This window comes from Somniosus microcephalus, chromosome 7 (assembly GCF_052327205.1).
Source record: "Somniosus microcephalus isolate GS21.2 chromosome 7, FLI_Smic_1.0, whole genome shotgun sequence".
In the NCBI taxonomy this organism is placed as follows: Eukaryota; Metazoa; Chordata; class Chondrichthyes; order Squaliformes; family Somniosidae; genus Somniosus; species Somniosus microcephalus.
The window spans coordinates 129,232,681-129,252,214 of NC_140993.1; the positions used below are offsets into that span (position 1 = coordinate 129,232,681).

The window sequence follows — 19,534 nt, forward strand, 5'->3', positions numbered from 1 at the left end:
TGAAGGATATTGGCTCTGATGATGTGGAATCTGTATGGGTAGAATTGAGAATTACTAAGGGGAAAAAAACATTAGTGGGAGTGGTATATAGACCTCCAAACAGTAAGGCGGAGGTTGGGGATGGCATTAAAAGGGAAATTATAGAAGCGTGCAATAAGGGCACAGCAGTCATCATGGGTGACTTTAATCTACATATAGATTGGGCCAACCAAATTAGTAACAATACTGTGGAGGAGGAATTCCTGGAGTGTTTACGGGATGGTTTCCTGGACCAATATGTCGAGGAACCAACCAGAGATCAGGCCATCTTAGACTGGGTATTATGTAACGAGAAAGGATTAATTAACAATCTTGTTGTACGAGGCCCCTTGGGTCGGAGCGATCATAATATGATCGAATTCTTCATTAAGATGGAAAATGAAGTAGTTGACTCGGAGACTAGGGTCCTCAATTTAAATAAAGGAAACTACGATGGTCTGAGGAGCGAGTTGGGTAGGATTGATTGGGGAATGGCACTCAAAGGGTTGACGGTGGATAGGCAATGGCAAACATTCAAAGACCGAATGGATGAGCTATAGAATTTGTTCATCCCAGTTTGGCATAAAAGTAAAACAAAAAAGGTGACTCAACCATGGCTAACAAGGGAAATTAGGGATAGCATAAGATCCAAGGAGAGGACATATAAATTGGCCAGAAAAAGCAATAATCCTGAGGATTGGGAGCAGTTTAGGATTCAACAAAGGAGGACAAAGGGATTAATTAAGAAAGGGAAAATAGAATTCGAGAGTAAGCTACGGGGAACATAAAAACTGACTGTAAAAGCTTTTATAGATATGTGAAGAGAAAAAGATTGGTGAAGTCAAGCGTAGGTCCCTTGCAGTCAGAATCAGGGGAATTTATAATGGGAAGCAAAGAAATGGCAGACCAACTAAATACATACTTTGGTTCTGTCTTCACAAAGGAGGACACAAATAATCTCCCAGAGATGCCGGGGAACATAGGGTCTGATGAAAGGGTGGAACTGAAAGAAATCAGTATTTGTAGGAAAATGGTGTGAGGAAAATTGATGGGACTGAAGGCCGATAAATCCCCAGGGCCTGATAATCTACATCCCAGGGTACTTAAGGAAGTGGCCCTAGAAATATTAGATGCATTGCTGGTCATCTTCCAGAACTTGATAGACTCTGGAACGGTACCCATGGATTGGAGGGTAGCTAATGTTACCCCACTATTCAAAAAAGGTGGTAGAGAAAAAGCGGGGAATTATAGACCGGTAAGCCTGACATCGGTAGTGGGGAAAATGCTAGAGTCGATTATAAAAGATGTAATAGCAGAGCACTTGGAAAGCAGTGACAGGATCGGACAAAGTCAACATGGATTTACAAAAGGTAAATCATGCTTGACTAATCTACTGGAATTTTTTGAGGATGTAACTGGTAAAATAGATAAAGGAGAACCAGTAGATGTGGTGTATTTGGACTTTCAGAAGGCTTTCGATAAGGTCCCACATAAGAGATTAGCGTGCAAAATTAAGGCACATGGGATTGGGGGCAAGGTATTGACTTGGATAGAGAACTGGTTGGCGGACAGAAAGCAAAGAGTTGGAATAAACGGGTCGTTTTCCAAGTGGCAGGCAGTGACTAGTGGGGTACCGCAAGGATCAGTCCGAGGACCCCAGCTGTTCACAATATATATTAATAATCTGGATGAGGGAATTTGATGTAATATCTCCAAATTTGCAGACGACACAAAGCTGGGTGGGAGGGTAAGCTGTGAGGAGGATGTCGTGAAACTCCAGTACGATTTGGACAGGTTGGGTGATTGGGCAGAAACATGGCAAATGCACTATAATGTGGATAAATGTGAGTTTATCCGCTTTGGTGCCAAAAACAGGAAGGCAGATTATTATTTGAATGGCAATAGATTGGGAGAAGGGGAAGTGCAAAGAGACCTGGGTGTTCTTGTGCACCAGTCGCTGAAGGTAAGCATGCAGGTGCAGCAGGAGGTTAAGAAGGCAAATGGTATGTTGGCCTTCGTAGCAAGAGGGCTCGAGTACAGGAACAAGGATGTCTTGCTGCAGTTGTACAGGGCCTTGGTGAGACCACACCTTGAGTATTGTGTGCAGTTTTGGTCGCCTTACCTGAGGAAGGACGTTCTTGCTATGGAAGGAGTGCAGCAAAGATTCACCAGGCTGATACCTGGGATGGCAGGAATGACGTATGAGGAGAGATTGGGTCGATTGGGCTTATACTCACTGGAGTTTAGAAGATTGAGAGGGGATCTCATCGAAACCTATAAAATTCTGTCAGGCCTGAACAGACTAGATGCAGGAAGGATGTTTCTGATGGCCGGGGAGTCCAGAACCAGGGGTCATAGTCTAAGGATAAGGGATAAGCCATTTAGGACTGAAATGAGGAGGAATTTCTTCACCCAGAGAGTGGTGAACCTGTGGAATTCTCTGCCACAGAGGGCGGTGCAGGCCAGTTCATTAAATATATTCAAGAAAGAGTTGGATATATTTCTTAAGGCTAAAGGGATCAAGGGATATGGGGAGAAGGCAGGGACAGGGTACTGAATTTGGATGATCAGCCATGATCTCATTGAATGGCGGAGCAGGTTCGAAGGGCCGAATCGCCTATTCCTGCTCGTATCTTCTATGTTTCTATGTTTCTATGAAATAAAGAGAGAGAAAGAAAGATCGGATTAAGAGGGAAAGAAAAAGAGACAGAAAGTTAAAGTTTAAAAAAATGTCAATTTTTTTAAATTTCCAACAATTAAAATCTGAAGGAATTAAACACCACATTTGCAAAAGTAAATTTTCAGTGCCAGAGAGCTTATTTGGCAGTAATTAAGACTTATCACTCCGTTAAAAAGGGTGTTAGACTGAAATGGACAAGCCCTAAATTTGTGGCGAGTTTAATCCGTATCTACGACGAAAGTACAGGAAATTCACACCGTTCAATACATTTGAATGGGGAGCCAGATGAGGAGATGCCATTTTTGCACAGCTAACGGAGGAAAGGCACATCTTGGACAGCAACTTCCAGATTTTCGATTTTAACTGCGCATCTGCGCTCACCTGAAGTTGCTTAAGAACATAAGAATCAGGAGCAGGAATAGGCCATTTGGCCCCTCAAGCCTGCTCCGCCATTCAATAAGATCATGGCTGATCTTCGACATCAACTCCACTTTCCCGCCCAACCCCCATGTCCCTTGATTCCCCTAGAGTCCAAAAATCTATCTATCTCAGCCTTGAATATACTCAATGACTGAGCATCCACAGTCCTTTGGGGTAGAGAATTCCAAAGATTCACAACCCTCTGAGTGAAGAAATTCCTCCTCATCTCAGTCTTAAATGTCCGACCCCTTATCTTGAGACTATGCCCCCTACTTCTAGACAAGCACTGCATAAAGGTGCACATCTGCACCCAGGCTCACACATGGTTCCCTCCATATGCTTATGGCGGGAGTGACAGCATGCAGGGAGATTCTCTTCCCTTCCCATGGACGGGAGAGACCTCCCCAGGAGATCAACGCAGTCTGGTTGCATATTGCACAGGAGGACACAAGCAGGGATGTCTTCCGGAGTGCCTGGCTGCAGTGGTGCCAACCTTTCAATGATCTCAGTAGATCACAAAACATTAGTGCAATGCCACACTCAAACTCACCCTGCTGTGCCACTCATTGCATCCCCATCACTCTGCCTTCTATGCCCTATGTCTGCACATTCTTCCTCACACCAACTTACCTTGCACCTCCACCCATCCCTTTCTATCTACATTATTACTTCCCCATCTCACTAGCTACCCCTCACACTCGCCCTCATCCTACAGCAAAGATACGAACTAACAACACATAAGGGTAGGCATTTGAGAGGTTTAGCCAATGTTCATGTGACGTTTCTGGTAACGTGTTGTCACACAGTGAAATCTATATTTTCAACTCTTCACCTTATTGGACAGATCTGTGCACAACTTGAGAAGTGTCTTACTGAGTTCCAATGAATGTTGAGACATATCTCCGCCCCCCCCCCATCCCCCAGCACATAGAAACATAGAAGATAGGAGCAGGAGTAGGCCATTTGGCCCCTCGAGCCTGTTCTGCCATTTAATGAGATCATGGCTGATCACCCAAATTCAGTACCCTGTCCCTGCTTTCTCCCCATATCCCTTGATCCATTTAGCCTTAAGAAATATATCTAACTCCTTCTTGAATATATTTAATAAGTTGGCCTCAACTGCCTTCTGTGGTAGAGAATTCCACAGGTTCACCACTCTCTGGGTGAAGAAATTCCTCCTCATCTCAGTCCTAAATGGCTTACCCCTTATCCTTAGACTGTGACCCCTGGTTCTGGACTCCCCTGCCATCGGGAACATCCTTCCTGCATCTAGTCTGTCTAGTCCTGTTAGAATTTTATAAGTTTCAATGAGGTCCCATCTCATTCTATTAAACTCTAGCGAATATAAGCCTAATTGATTCAATCTCTCTTCGTGCGTCATTCCTGCCATCCCAGGTATCAGTCTGGTGAATCTTCGCGGCACTCCCTCCATGGCAAGAACATCCTTCCTCAGATAAGACGACCAAAACTGCACACAATACTCATGGTGTGGTCTCACCAAGGCCCTGTACAACTACAGCAAGACATCCTTGCTCCTGTACTCGAATCCTCTCTCTATGATGAGTGTGAACTCTAGTGATGAGTGTGAAAGGAATTGTTTGGACACTATAGGAATACTTTACGGTGCTGGTGTGGAATGGTGTCAACCTGCCGCATAATGTGGCAGCCAGGGTGTACAAGTGAAGTAAATCTGGCCATGGTGATGCCATTGCTGGCCTCCCAGGCAGCAATGTTGTCAGGTGCTGATGCCCTGTGTCCTGTGCAGCATCAGGTGATGACGGGGAAGGTTGGTGATGTTGGTGATGCTGGTGTGCCTAGTGATGCTGGTGTGCCTGGTGATGTTGCTGTTGGGGCTGTTTGTGGAGGGATTCAGAGGACCAAGGTGTGATTTTTTTCCAGGGCACCTATGTTGCTGGAATAGATGGCAGCTGCAGTTGAGATGACAGAAGCGATCTGTCAATGGTGAGAGAGGTTGCTCCAATGAGGTGCCACTGGATATGCAGTTGGCTCTAAACACTTGCAAGCTAAAGAAATCACTATATGTCTTACAAATGCAGTAACCAACAGTTTCTGAGCTCTGAAACTGAACAGCTGCAACATGGTGTCCTTTATACCACTTCTGCAGCTGTCAGGTAATCAGATAAATCAAAGCAGACTCAACTCACACCAGGGTGAGCTGGCGTGTTCCCCGAGCAGTGGGTAGCCCGTGGGGGAGCACGTAAAATTACACGGTAGGCTCAAAATAGCATTAAATTGGCTGTTAAGCTATTTAATTATCTAAATTGTCTCCCCCGCTGCTTGGTGTCGGGTCTGTTCTGCACAGACAGACCTGACTCCTGGGAAGACTTGTGTGGAGGCAGGTTGACAGTGGGTTTCCTACTCACTGTCAATCATTGCTATTTTGACAACGGACCTGCCTCCAAACCTGCCCTCTGAGCACCGGCAACATCCAGCCCATTGTTTGCCACATAAACTGATTGAGAAAGTGAGTGGTGTATCCACAGCCCATTATCTAACGTGCGTTAATGCTGTGTCCCTAAAATGTTAATTACCGGAGAACAAAAAAATCATGGCAAGAACATATAAAAGTACAGAAAAAGAAAAGATCATTTAGTCCATTAATCCTAGTCCTTCCTACAGACCATGTATAGTTTGCACTGTTATAGACTCTACCCAATTTATTTAACCTCAAAGGAGGTGACTAATCACTGGTAAAATATCCAGCAAGATAGACCCTGTGGAATGCCTCCCTAACTCTGCAAGTAATCTATGAACAATACAGCATACCAATCTAACTTTGCAATCTGCATTATTCCGCTTTGACCAATTCCAATCCACAGATGGCAATTCCATAGTTTCAGCAGCAGCGGGAACCATTCTGTTTGGTAGATTATTTTATTATCGATATGTCTATACTAATCCTTCTAACTTACAGTGCTTCATAAGAACATAAGAACATAAGAAATAGGAGCAGGAGTAGGCCAATCGGCCCCTCGAGCCTGCTCCGCCATTCAATAAGATCATGGCTGATCTGATCCTAACGGCCAATCTACTATCACAGAACCATCTCCTGAATCTAACAGAATTAGACACACGAAATAGGAGCAGGATCAGGCTACACGGCCCCTGGGCCCGCTCCGCTACCCACAGGGCCATGACCGATCCGAACCTAGACTCATGTCCAAATTCCTGCCCGCTCCCCGTAACCCTTAATTCCCTTTACTTCTAGGAAACTGTCTATTTCTGTTTTAAATTTATGTAATGATGTAGCTTCTACAGCTTTTTGGGGCAGCATATTCCATGGACCTACCACCCTCTGAGTGAAGTAGTTCCTCCTCATCTCAGTTTTGAAAGAGCAGCCCCTTATTCTAAGACTATGCCCCCTAGTTCTAGTTTCACCCATCATCGGGAACATCCTCCCCGCATCCACCCGATCCAACCCCTTCACAATCTTATATGTTTCAATAAGATCGCCTCTCATTCTTCTGAACTCCAATGAGTAGAGTCCCAATCTACTCAACCTCTCCTCATATGTCCATCCCCTCATCCCCGGGATTAACCGAGTGAACCTTCTTTGTACTGACTCGAGAGCAAGTATGTCTTTTCTTAAGTATGGACACCAAAACTGTATGCAGTATTCCAGGTGCGGTCTCACCAATACCTTGTACAACTGAAGCAATACCTCCCTATTTTTATATTCTATCCCCCTAGCAATGAAAGCCAACATTCCATTGGCCTTCTTAATCACTTGCTGCACCTGCATACTAACCTTTTGAGTTTCGTGCACCAGGACCCCCAGATCCCTTTGTACTTCAGTACTTTCCAGTTTCTTGCCATTAAGATAATAACTTGCTCTACGATTTTTCCTGCCAAAGTGCATAACCTCACACTTTCCAGTATTGTATTCCATCTGCCAAATCTCTGCCCACTTACTTAGCCTGTCTATGTCCCCTTGCAGGTTTTTTATGTCCTCCTCACTCACTACTTTCCCTCCCATCTTAGTATCATCTGCAAACTTTGATGGGCCAGAAATTCACGGCCAAAGGCATGAGTGCGCTCGGGGTACTCACGCATCTGGCCGTTGGAAATGCCGGCGTTCAGCATGAACAGCGCATGCGGGGAACGCCGGCATTTCCAGACCTCGAGCGCGTGCGACTGCGCAGGCAGCGCTTGCGCAGTGAACCTCGTAGATTTCATTCATGAAATCCGTGAGGGTAAGTCCTCAGAATTTACACTTGAAAAAAGCAAGTGTAAAGTGGTTCATTGGCTGCGGAGGAAGAAACATTTTATCGTGGAGCTTCTGAAATGCAATATTTTTGTTTGGGAAAGGGAGGGAAGTTATTTTAAGAAATTTTAAGTAAGTTTTAAAGTTAAATTTTTTTTTTTTTAAAAGGGTTTACAGAACGGTAGGTAGAAGGAGCAATTGTGGCTGTGTGAATGGAATGTGAGAATGAGTTATGTATGTATGTCCACATATATTCCTTTACGTATATGTATGTATGTTTTATATTCCTTTACTAATGTGTATGAATGTATGTTTTTAATTATGATTTTCCAATAAGTTACTTTCTCTGAAAGTCATAATTAAATAATACATTCATACACATAAGTAAAGGAATATATACATAACACGCAAAGGAATATATACAGACATACATACTTTCAGAAGCTCCACGATAATAAATATCTTCCTCCGCAGCCTCTGGAGCAACTGTACCCATGCTTTTTTCATGTGTAAGTTGTAATGACTTGACCTCACTGAAAGCATTAATGAAAGCGGCGAATTATACTGCGTACGCGCTGCCTGTGCAGTCGCACGCGTTCTGCCTCTGAACCCCTTCGTTCAGAGGACAGGAAATGCCGGTTTTCCCCACATGCACTGTGCATGCTGAAAACCGGCATTTCATCCAGCCAGATGCGTAAGTACCCCGACCGTACTCGCGCATTTGGAAGGGAATTACTGGGCCAACATTTTACATGTCAATAAAATGAAAAATTTAACAATTGCACGACTTGCCCCCGCGCATCTGCGACTGAGGGTCCAAGGAGGTGCATTGCGCAAGAGGTCATCATCGTACGTATCCTCACACTGTTCCCTTTGGGGAACTGTATGAAGTGGTGGAAGGATTTATGGCCGTGATTAACGCTCATTCCGTGACCGTAACCATCTTTGAACCAGCCATTAGGGTGGTTAGTCCTATGGCGGGAGGGTTTTACGGGCTCCCACAACCCATCTGAGGGCGGGGGGGCCACCAACACCCACGCACGCAAGTATCCCGCTGGATGTCCACCCAGAATTTAAAGTTGGAACTCCGACTCCACTTGCCGGGACTGTCTGGAGTGGGGTTCAAAACCCTACTCCTTCTGGCCCAGCGGCGGGGATGCTTACTGCTACGCAAAAGGCCCACTCTGCACAAAAGGTGACACCCATACGTTTCCTGTGCCTTTTCCCTCCCCGTGACTGGAGCCCTATGCTGCCATTTCACGTTGCTAATCGGATTGGGCCTTTGTCATTGCGGTAGGATCCCCGCCGCTGGGCCAGATCAGGGTAGGGTTTCGAACCCCGCTCCAGACAGTCCCGGCAAGTGGAGTCGGAGCTCCGGCTCTAAATTCTGGGTTGACATCCAGTGGGATATTTGCGTCCGTGGGTGTGGGTGGCCCCCCCTCCTTGTATAGCTTGTGGGAGCCCGTAAAACCCTCCCGCCATAGGACTAACCGCCCTAATGCCTGGTTCAAAGATGGTTACGGTCACGGAATGAGCGTTAATCATGGCCATAAATCCTTCCACCACTTCATACAGTTCCCCAAAGGGAACAGTGTGAAGACACGTATGACGACGACATTGCTAAATAAATAAATGGAATTAAAAAAATTCTTTTAGGGCTTTTAAAAGTCTTTAAATTGCTTTAATTCTGTTTAAAACTACTTCAGATTACTCAAAATAATGTAAACATTTTAAAAAGTTTATAAAAGTTACCAAAATCTTCAAAAAACTTCCAAAAACCTATTTAAACTGCTGCTTTGCATGTAAAAATGGTTAGCAGCTTGACAGAAACATTGGGGGCGTGTCCAGTGAAACTGAGACCTCAAGGGGCGTGTCTCACTTGCACTGCACGCTCCTGGTTTCGCGCTGGCTGCACTCCTGGGCGGCGTGACGTCATACGCTGCCCGGGATTCTTCTTCTGGAAACACCAATTCCAGGCGTCCCTGGAGCTGATCGGCAGTAGCGCGGGGTAAGTGTAAATACGGGGCTTGCACGCGCTGCAAGCCCAGTTCTGGAATTTCTGGGCCAATATGTTACACTCAGTCCCCTCCTCCAAATCGTTAATATAGATTGTAAAGAGTTGGGAACCCAGCACTGACCCCTGCGGAACACCACTAGTTACTGATTGCCAGTCTGAGAATGAAGCATTTATCCCAACTCTCTGCCTTCTGTTAGATAGCCAATCCTCTATCCATGCCAGAATATTACCCCCAATCCCGTGATTTTTTATCTTAAGCAATAATCTTTTGTGTGGCACCTTGTCAAATGCCTTTTGGAAGTCTAAATACACTACGTCCACTGGTTCCCCTTTATCCACCCTATATGTTACTTCCTCAAAGAACTCCAGCAAATTTGTCAAACATGACTTCCCCTTCATAAAACCATGCTGACTTTGTCCTATTAAATTATGTTTATCCAAATGTCCTGTTACTGTCTCCTTAATAATGGACTCCAAAATTTTACCACCACAGATGTTAGGCTAACCGGTCTATAGTTTCCAGCCTTCTGTCTACTGCCCTTTTTAAATAAGGGTGTTACATTAGCAGTTTTCCAGTCTGCCAGGACCTTTGCTGAGTCCAGGGAGTTTTGGAAAATTATTACCAATGCATCCACAATCCCTACCGCCACTTCCCTCAAGACCCTAGGATGTAAGCCATCAGGTCCAGGTGATTTATCCGCCTTGAGTCCCATTATTTTACCGAGTACCACTTCCTTAGTGATTTTGATCATGTTTAGCTCCTCCCCCCTATAGCCCCCTGTTTGTCCAGTGTTGGGATATTCTTAGTGTCCTCTACTGTAAAGACTGATACAAAATATTCATTCAGTGTTTTTGCCATCTCCATATTTCCCACCATTAATTTCCCGGTCTCATCCTCTAAGGGACCAACATTTACTTTAGCCACCCTTTTTCTTTTTATATAACTATAAAAACTCTTACTATCTGTTTTTATATTTTTTGCTAATTTACTTTCATAATCTATCTTCCCTTTCTTAATCAATCTTTTTGTTATTTTTTGCTGTCTTTTAAAGTTTTCCCAATCCTCTATCCTCCCACTAGATTTGGCTACCTTATATGCCCTTATTTTTAGTCGAATACTATCCTTAATTTCTTTACTTAGCCACGGATGGCTGTCTTTTCTTTTACACCCTTTTCTTCTCAGTGGAATATTTTTTTTGGAAGTTGTAAAATAACTCCTTAAATGTACACCACTGATCATGTATCGTCTTACCCTTTAATCTATTTTCCCAATCCACTCTATTCAATTCCGCTCTCATACCTTCATAGTCTCCTTTATTCAAGCTTAGCACGCTTGTTTGAGATCCAACCTTCTCACCCTCTAATTGAATATGGAATTCAACCATGTTATGGTCACTCATTCCAAGGGGATCCTTTACTAGGACATTTTTAATTATTCCTGTCTCATTACACAGGACCAGATCTAAGGTTGCTTGCCCCCTGGTCGGTTCAGTTACATACTGCTCAAGAAACCCATCCCTAATACACTCAATGAACTCATCCTCAAGGCAGCCCTGTCCAATTTGATTTGTCCAATTAATATGATAGTTAAAATCCCCCATAATTATAGATGTTCCCTTATTACAAGCCTCAACTATTTCCTGATTGATACTCCGTCCAACAGAGTTGCAACTGTTCGGAGGCCTATAGACTATGCCCACTAGTGTTTTTTTCCCCTTATTATTCCTTATCTCCACCCAAACTGTTTCATTATCCTGATCTTTTGACCCAATATCATTTATCTGTATTACAGTGATTCCTTCCTTTATTAACATAGCCACCCCACCTCCCCTTCCTTCCTGCCTATCCTTCCTGATCGTTAAATAACCTGGTATGTTTAATTCCCAGGCATTGTCACCCTGCAGCCATGTTTCTGTAATGGCCACAAGATCATACCCATATGTAGTTATTTGTGCCATTAACTCGTCTATTTTGTTACGAATGCTACGTGCATTCAGATAGAGAACTTACAAATATATTTTGTGACACTTAGTTCCTGCTTTTGCCCTTTTTATTACTTTACCTTTTACTCCATACCTTCTGCCCCTTCCTGACATGTTCTGGTTTTTAATTTCCCCACTGCTACCTAAGTCTATGACCTTCTCTGTTGTCATTTTTATTATTTGCTCTCTAGGAACCTCCCCCCGCCACTAGTTAGTTTAAAGCCCTCTCTACAGCCCTAGTTATATGATCCGCCAGGACTCCAGTCCCAGCACTGGCCAAGTGAAGCCCGTCCCAACAGAACAGCTCCCTCCTGCCCCAGTACTGGTGCCAGTGTCCCAGGAAGCAAACCCATTTCTCCCACACCAGTCTTTGAGCCACGCATTTAACTCTCTAATTTTATTTGTCCTAGCCAAATTCGCTCGTGGCTCAGGTAATAATCCAGAGATTATTACCCTTGAGGTTCTGTTTTTTAATTTGACCCCTAGCTGCTCATACTCCTTTAACAAAACCGGCTTCCTAGTCCTATCTACATCGTTTGTACCAACATGGACCACGACAACTGGATCCACCCCCTCCCACTGCAAATTTCTTTCCAGCCCAGAGGAGATGTCCTTAACCCTGGCACTGGGCAGGCAACACAGCCTTCGGGACTCTCGCTCTCGGCTGCAGAGAACTCTATCTATCCCCCTAATAATACTATCCCCTACCACTACAACATTTCTATTTACTCCCCCCTCTTGAATGGCCCCCCGTTCCACGGTGCTGTGGCCAGGTTGCTCATCCTCCATGCAGTCCCTGCTCCTGTCCCCACAGGGAGTAAGAACCTCGAACCTGTTGGACAAGAGCAAGGGCTGCGGCTCCTCCAACACTACCTCCTGGATCCCCGTACCTGCCTCACTCGTAGTCACACCGTCCTGTCCCTGACCATGGGCTACATCTGAATTAATTAACTTCATAGGTGTGACCACCTCCTGAAACACAGAGTCCAGGTACTTCTCCCCCTCCCTGATGTGTCGCAGTGTCTGAAGCTCAGACTCCAGCTCATCAACATGGAGCTGGAGTTCCTGTAGCAGCAGACACTTGTCACAGATATAATCACCGTGAGCCTCAATGGGGTCCACCGGCTCCCACATCTCGCAACAGTAACACATCACCTGCTCCATTCTATGTAGTTAATTAAATTTTTTATTGTTAGTTATGGACACCCTCTGCCCGATTATAGATGCTAGTATCCCCTTTAATTAATTGGATTTAAATTAAATCAATCCCTCTAATTACACCAGTTAAATGGTTTACCAACAGTCACTCTGCACCAGAAAGGCCTTATTAACTACAACCCACAGAGTTAAAGTTTGAAAAGAGCACCTAACACCCCACGTACCCTAACTCACACTTCCCCAAACTCACAGCACTCTCTGCTGACTCGCACTCAGTGCTTGCTCGCACTAGCACTGGTCTTTTTATACTGTTTGTTTGTTTACAGCCAAATGAGTCACCCCTGCTGATTGGTTAGAGAACTGGTTTCCACTGCCTGCTGTGCCAATTTACTCCTACTGCAGTGTTACCTTGTTTTACTCTTCTTAAACCAACAGAATCCCAAATATTTAACTTTCCCCTTTACTTAAACAGCTTAAGTAATCTTATCAAGAATGATTTAAAGAGAAATAACAATTAAAGAACTCTCACACGTACCCAAACTCACAGCACTCTCTGCTGACTCGCACTCAGTGCTTGCTCACACTAGCACTGGTCTTTTTATATCAAATCAGATTTTCAAATAGTTCTATTTTGAGTAATATTTTAACAATCCAATTTGCTGGGAACCTGTGTCTCTTACTGATTGCTGTATTCTGTAATGTTGTGCGTCTGACAAAGTTAATCACATTAACCAAACTTGCCCTCATACATTAGCACCTTAGGCATAGGATATCCTTCATTAGGAGCCATAGTCCATAATTAATATTTTTAGAAAATACTTGATCCAAACAACATCTGTGAACCTACCTTTAGATATTGTTTTTGAGCCACTTACGTTTCATAATTGGAATAATGAACAATAATTAGACCTTAGGAGGAGAGGCCTCTAGAGAGGGAAATGGGTCTTTTTCTCTTCAGCCCATACATTAGGGAAAATAAATTGAAACATGGATCTTAATTAACTATCATCACAGCTCATGCCATGCATAAACCAGTTATTTGAATCTCTGTTGCTTTGTAGTTCAAGCAAATATTGACAAAGTTTAGCGTTAAAACCATTCCCCCAAAAAATGTTCAATATGAAAATCTCCTGATGAACAAATGTAAGATTTGTGTGTTTGATGATATTTTACCCTTAATTCTACTCTTTGTTGTTGACCAATTTACAATGGGATTCCTTAATTTAGCCTAGAGGAAAATAAAACAAATCCACCTTGTGTATTTTTAAAGGAGGTTATAATGTAGTAAGGAATTCACTTTTTTAAGTTATTGATGAATGTCTGCAGTTTTACCATTGCAATTTAAAGAGAAAAGGGATGAGTGAGGGAGGATTGAGAAATGTCATCATTTATGTCTTTGCAAAGAGAATGATATTTTGAGATTATCAAACCAGTTAGAAGAAATGAAAAAAGTTAAATACAAGAAATCCAAAGCAAATGGAATACAGATACAAATCAATATACGGATGTAGTCAGAGCTCCTTCCTCGAGCTTTGCATCAATGGGTGGACGTCGTTAAAATGCCTACAGGATGGTTTGTTTTTCTCATCTTTCATAACAGGCTAAATACTTGCCTGGATACATGCACACTGTAAGTTTCTATGTCAACTATTTGAATAAATCTCATTTTCAATATAAATAACCTAATATAGCGTGAACATGGGCAACTAGCACACTGCAGGCTTTTATTCTTGTTGTGCTATGTGAGGCATGTTGCTATAAACCAATATTAAATTATCATATTTCCTAATTATTGTCTTTTCCCATCTGTTATTATTGCTGGTTTCCTGTGGCAGATTGCTGGAAATTCTCTTTTTAAAATGTCATTTGGCTTTATTTGTTCGATTTTTCTCAGAGTGACCAGCCCCCCTCGGGTTTAGTCTTTATTTTGAGCTCACTACAATATTTGTCTTATCCAAATCAGCAGCTGCGGGGCAGGAAAATGGCAAACCAGACCCAAGTGTCTGATTTTCAGTGAGAAGAAATTACAGCTTGCAAATAGTCTCAGTACAGGAAACTTTGTGATATCCGGCACCGACGGGACCGAGCTGTTGCCGTCCCATCAAAACTGCCGGACAAACCAGCGCAAATGTTAAAACATATGGAGCTTTTGAGTTCCGTATCTAGCAACAAATCCTGTACAGCTTCTAAACAGTCGGCCGTAGCTTGCAAGCGTCTCTGTAGCTAAGCAACAGCTTTAGCTAGACCTTGCAGAGCCTGACTGGTGAAAAAAAAGCAACGAAAAGAAAAAAAACTTACTGAACCGACTCCTGAATTTTGCCAGTGGATCGAGCATTCCGGACAGTTAACCTCCGGATAAACCAAAGTTTCCTGTACATGACTTGCTTTACTGGCCTGATTCGATCGCTGATGGAGCGGCAACTTGGTTCTATTTGTTCATCATAGCCTGGGGAAATTGCACAACACAAACAGATAGAACTATTTCCAAGGTGATATATAACTCAGAAAATCCTTCCTTTATCTTTTTAGATTTAATTTAAAAGGACTCAAGATGTTTAACCTGTAAAGGACAAAGTGGATCTATCTATTATGGTGGAATGTTTGGTAAGGTGGTAAGAACGTTAGCACCATACCCTTTTAACAAATGGTTGTTCCTTCTCAGAATAGATTTAACTAGATATTTAAAACAGCCAGAGTGCATTGGGAAAGCATCTTCCAAGTCTTTTCACGTCTAAATGTCTACCAATGACAGTGCATCACAACAGTAACTGTCTTTCAAAAGTGGTCCACTGTAAAGTTCTTTGGGATGTCATGAAAACGTGAAACAACACTATGGGCTGGATAGTGCTCTCAGTGGTGAATGAACAGCGCCAGCCATTCATTACACTGACACTTGCCCACAGAGTTACTGGGCTGAATTTTAATGGGGATGGCGGGCTGGGAGTGGGGGTGAAGGGGCCTCCAAGGTGGTCGGGAAACCCGGTAGAACGGGTTTCCTGCAGGTCCTGCCGAATTTAACGGAAGGGCCTGATTTGCATGGGAAGCCTTTGTATCCCACCTGCAGCCAGCCAGATTGAGAGGCTGGCTGGCTCCAGGTGGGTAGGCCTGCAGCACTAGGCCACACAGAGGAGGGAGGGAGACATCGGGTGGGGGCCGGGGGTGGCCGGAGGAGCAGGGGTGGTCTGAAGAGATCGGGGGCCTGGGGAGGGGCAGCTGGAGGAGCAAAGGGGGTAATCGCAAGAAGATCGGGGGTAGCCGGAGGAGGAGGGCGAGGAATTGCAAGAAGATTGGGGACCGGGGACCGGCTGGAGGAGCACGGGGGTGGGGGGTCCAAAATGGATCGTTAGCAAAGGCACAACTAATCAGTTACAGGTGGATAGCTTCCTGTGGTTTGCTAAGCTGTTGTAGGAGAAGCTGTATGGACTGTGTTTATCTTTTTCCTGCTCAGAGGAATACTTGGAGTGGACTAAGGCTGTGGATGAGGTGCGGGTAGTTTGCACCTTTGTCTATGTCTTTGTGGCTGTGAGTTTCGACATGGTATCTTTGCTGAGTCCTGCCTGGGTCACTGCCCAGCGCTCCTCGCTCTCTCTTTGGGTTTACTGCAAATAAACCACGACTAAATGGTACTGTGAGTCCATTCTCCACACAGTAAGGGTTAGCATATAAAAACATAAAAATGATCGTAGTAGGATTTTCTTTCCCCTAAGCCTAACATTTGCCACAATTACTGCATATTTCCATATTACACTTTTTTTTAAAGTTTTTTTGTAGACTGCAGGAAGATATCAATAGACTGGTGAGGTGGGCAGAAAGGTGGCAAATGGAATTCAATCCAGAGAAGTGTGAGGTAATGCATTTGGGGAGGGCTAACAAGGCAAGGGAATACACAATAAATGGTAGGATACTGAGAGGTGTAGAGGAACAGAGGGACCTTGGGGTGCATGTTCACTTATCACTGAAGGTAACAGGACAGGTTGATAAGGTGGTTAAGAAGACATATTGGATTCTTTCCTTTATTACCCAAGGCATTGATTGAAAGTGCAGGGAGGTCTGTGAAGTGATAAACAGAGTTAATGTTTCAGGTCGATGATCTTTCGTCAGAAGTGGAAAAGGTTAGAGATGTGAGCAGCGAATACAACTCACGATGTGGTCTCCTCTACATTGGGGAGACCAAATGCAGATTGGGTGACCGCTTTGCGGAACACCTCCGTTCAGTCCGCAAGTGTGACCCCGAGCTTCCGGTCACCTGTCACTTTAATGCTCCGCTCCACTCCCATTCTGAACTCTCCGTCCTAGGCCTCTTACACCGTTCTAACAAAGCTCAAAGTGAGCTCGAGGAACAGCACCTCATCTTTCGATTAGGCACTTTACAGCTTTCTGGACTCAACATCGAGTTCAACAATTTCAGACCATAACTTCTGCCCCTATTTTTTCACATGGCAGCTGTTGATTCTGCCATTCCCATTTACATCTCTTCTAGACTCATCTTTTGTTTCTTTACTTGTTCCATTACCATCTCCATTTGCTTTGTACTATCGTACCTTTTGTCATTTAATCACTCCTGCCTTCCACCCTGTCACAGACCTTCCCTTCTGTTCTTTCCTCCCCTCCCCCTTTCTCTGCCCCTGCACTTGCTTAAAACCTGTTACATCTCTAACTTCTTCCAGTTCTAATGACAGGTCATCGACCTGAAATGTTAACTCTGTTTCTCTCTCCACAGATGCTGCCTGACCTGCTGAGTATTTCCAGCATTTTCTGTTTTTATTTCATATTTCCAGCATCCACGGTATTTTGCTTTTGTATAAGAGCAGGGAGGTTATGCTTGAACTGTGTAAAACACTAGTTAGGCCACAGCTAGAGTACTGCATACAGTTCTGGTCACCATATTACAGGAAGGATGTGATTGCACTGGAGAGGGTACAGAGATTTACGAGGATGTTTCCAGGACTGGAGAATATTAGCATTGAGGAAAGATTGGATAGGCTGGGGTTGTTTTCTTTGGAACAGAGGAGGCTGAGGGGAGACTTAATTGAGGTGTATAAAATTATGAGGGGCCTAGGTAGAGTGAATATTGCAATTTCCCTTAGCAGTGAGATCAATAACCAGGGGGCATAGATTTAAAGAAATTGGTGGAAGGATTAGAGGGGAGTTGAGGAGAACTTCTTTCACCCAGAGGGTGGTGGGGTTTTGGAACTCACTGCCTGAAAGGGTGGTAGAGGCAGAAACCCTCATCACATTTCAAAAGTACTTGGATATGTACTTGAAGTGCAGTAACCTACAAGGCTACGGACCAAGAGCTGGAAAGTGGGATTAAGCTGGATAGCTCATTTTCAGCCGGCACAGACACAATGGGCCAAATGGCCTCCGTCTTTGCTGTAAATTTCTATGATTCTAGGATCAGGGGCAGCCAGAAAAGCAGGGGGGCAGGGTGTATTACAGATCGCAGGCCGGGAGGAACACGGGGAGTGGGGGAGGCCTCGTGATGGGGATCGGAAGCTTGGGGGAGGATCAGAGGTCTGGGGGTGCGGGATTGGTGGCCTGGGGAGGGGATCAGAGGCCTCGAGGTAAGACTCAGAGGCCTCTTGGGGATCTCCGATTGTGGGGGGTGGGTTAGGCAGAGACTCTGGATTGAGGAGGTAAGTGTAAAGGTACTTTCCTCCTGGTTCCAGCAGTCCTCACCTTCCATTAACGGTTGGGTTTCGTGAGGCGAGCAAAACCCGACCAGCTAAAGTTAATATAAAATGGAGGTTAAAGCAGAGGCTTCCAGCCTCATTATAATATTTAAATAGCCAAGCCGCCTCCTGGCAGCGGATTGGCTGCCCGGCCACTGTCCCGCCTCGGTTAAAACTGGAAGTGGGCGAGTTGGAGGTGGATTCAGGTCGGGATTCAGATTTTTTACAACTTAACTAGCCACATGCCCCCAACCCACCCATTTTTTCCGGTAAAAATTGCCCCCTATGTGGGATTATGCTCTGCAATTTACTGTGATGAGAGAGCAATTTCAGCGCAGTACCCTCTACAGGGATCTGGGATTTTTGTGAACAGAAAAAGCAACTGTATGACTCCTTAACCAATCAGATTGAATAATTGTTAACGAGCAGCATAGACTCTGAACCAGGAAGTGCCAGTTAGAATATTTAATTCAATATCAAGTTATTTATTTATTTTTAGTTCACCAGATGTGCGTGTCACTGGCAAGGCCAGCATTTATTGCCCATCCCTAATTGCCCTTGAGAAGGTGGTGGTGAGACATCTTCTTGAACCGCTGCAGTCCGTGTGGTGAAGGTACTCCCACGGTGCTGTTAGGGAGGGTGTTCCATGATTTTGACCCAGTGATGATGAAGGAATGGCGATATACAGTATTTCCAAGTCAGGATGATGTGTAACTTGGAGGTGATGGTGTTCCCATGCGCTTGCTGCCCTTGTCCTTGTAGGTGGTAGAGGTCCTGGGTTTGGGAGGTGCTGTTGAAGAAGCCTTGGTGAGTTGCTGCAGTGCATCTTGTAGATGGTACACACTGCAGCCACGGTACGCTGGTGGTGGAGGGAGTGAATGTTTAAGGTGGTGGATGGGGTATCAATCAAGCAGGCTGCTTTGTCCTGGATGGTGTAGAGCTTCTTGAGTTGTTGGAGCTGCACTCCTTCAGGCAAGTGAAGAGTATTCCATCACACTCCTGACTTGTCCTTGTACATGGTGGGAAGGCTTTGACATAGAAACATAGAAACATAGAAGATCAGAGCAGGAGTAGGCCATTCGGCCCCTCGAGCCTGCTCCGCCATTCAATGCGATCATGGCTGATCATCCAAATTCAGTACCCTGTGTGATGAAATATGTCATTCATCAGACTTTGTAGTTAACTGTATATATTGTATTGCCTGCTCCGGTGTTTGTACCTTGTATTGTGTATAGGGCACCGCCCCCTTTGTGTGTCGGCTCCGCCCATACCTGGCCCTACTTAAGACAAGTCCAGGCTTGTCCTGCAGTAGAACAGCAGCACGCCAGGTGAAGCTAGGTGCAGCCACCGGCATCTTTTCTT

At 44.5% G+C, this 19,534-nt stretch overlaps 1 protein-coding gene across 5 annotated transcripts in view; it reads left to right on the plus strand.

Annotated features, from left to right (window-relative positions):
* Positions 1–19,534, plus strand: part of rgs20 (regulator of G protein signaling 20) — a 507,528-nt gene that overhangs the window by 268,029 nt on the left and 219,965 nt on the right. The window contains exon 1 of one of the 5 annotated variants that reach the window (XM_085992928.1): positions 12,383–15,104. The exons of the other annotated variants lie outside the window; for them this stretch is intronic. Within the exon in view, the coding sequence (XP_085849054.1) occupies positions 15,090–15,104 (15 nt within the window). The 5' untranslated portion in view covers positions 12,383–15,089. Of the gene's footprint in view, positions 1–12,382; positions 15,105–19,534 lie in introns of those variants that run through there. 5 annotated transcript variants of the gene reach the window in all.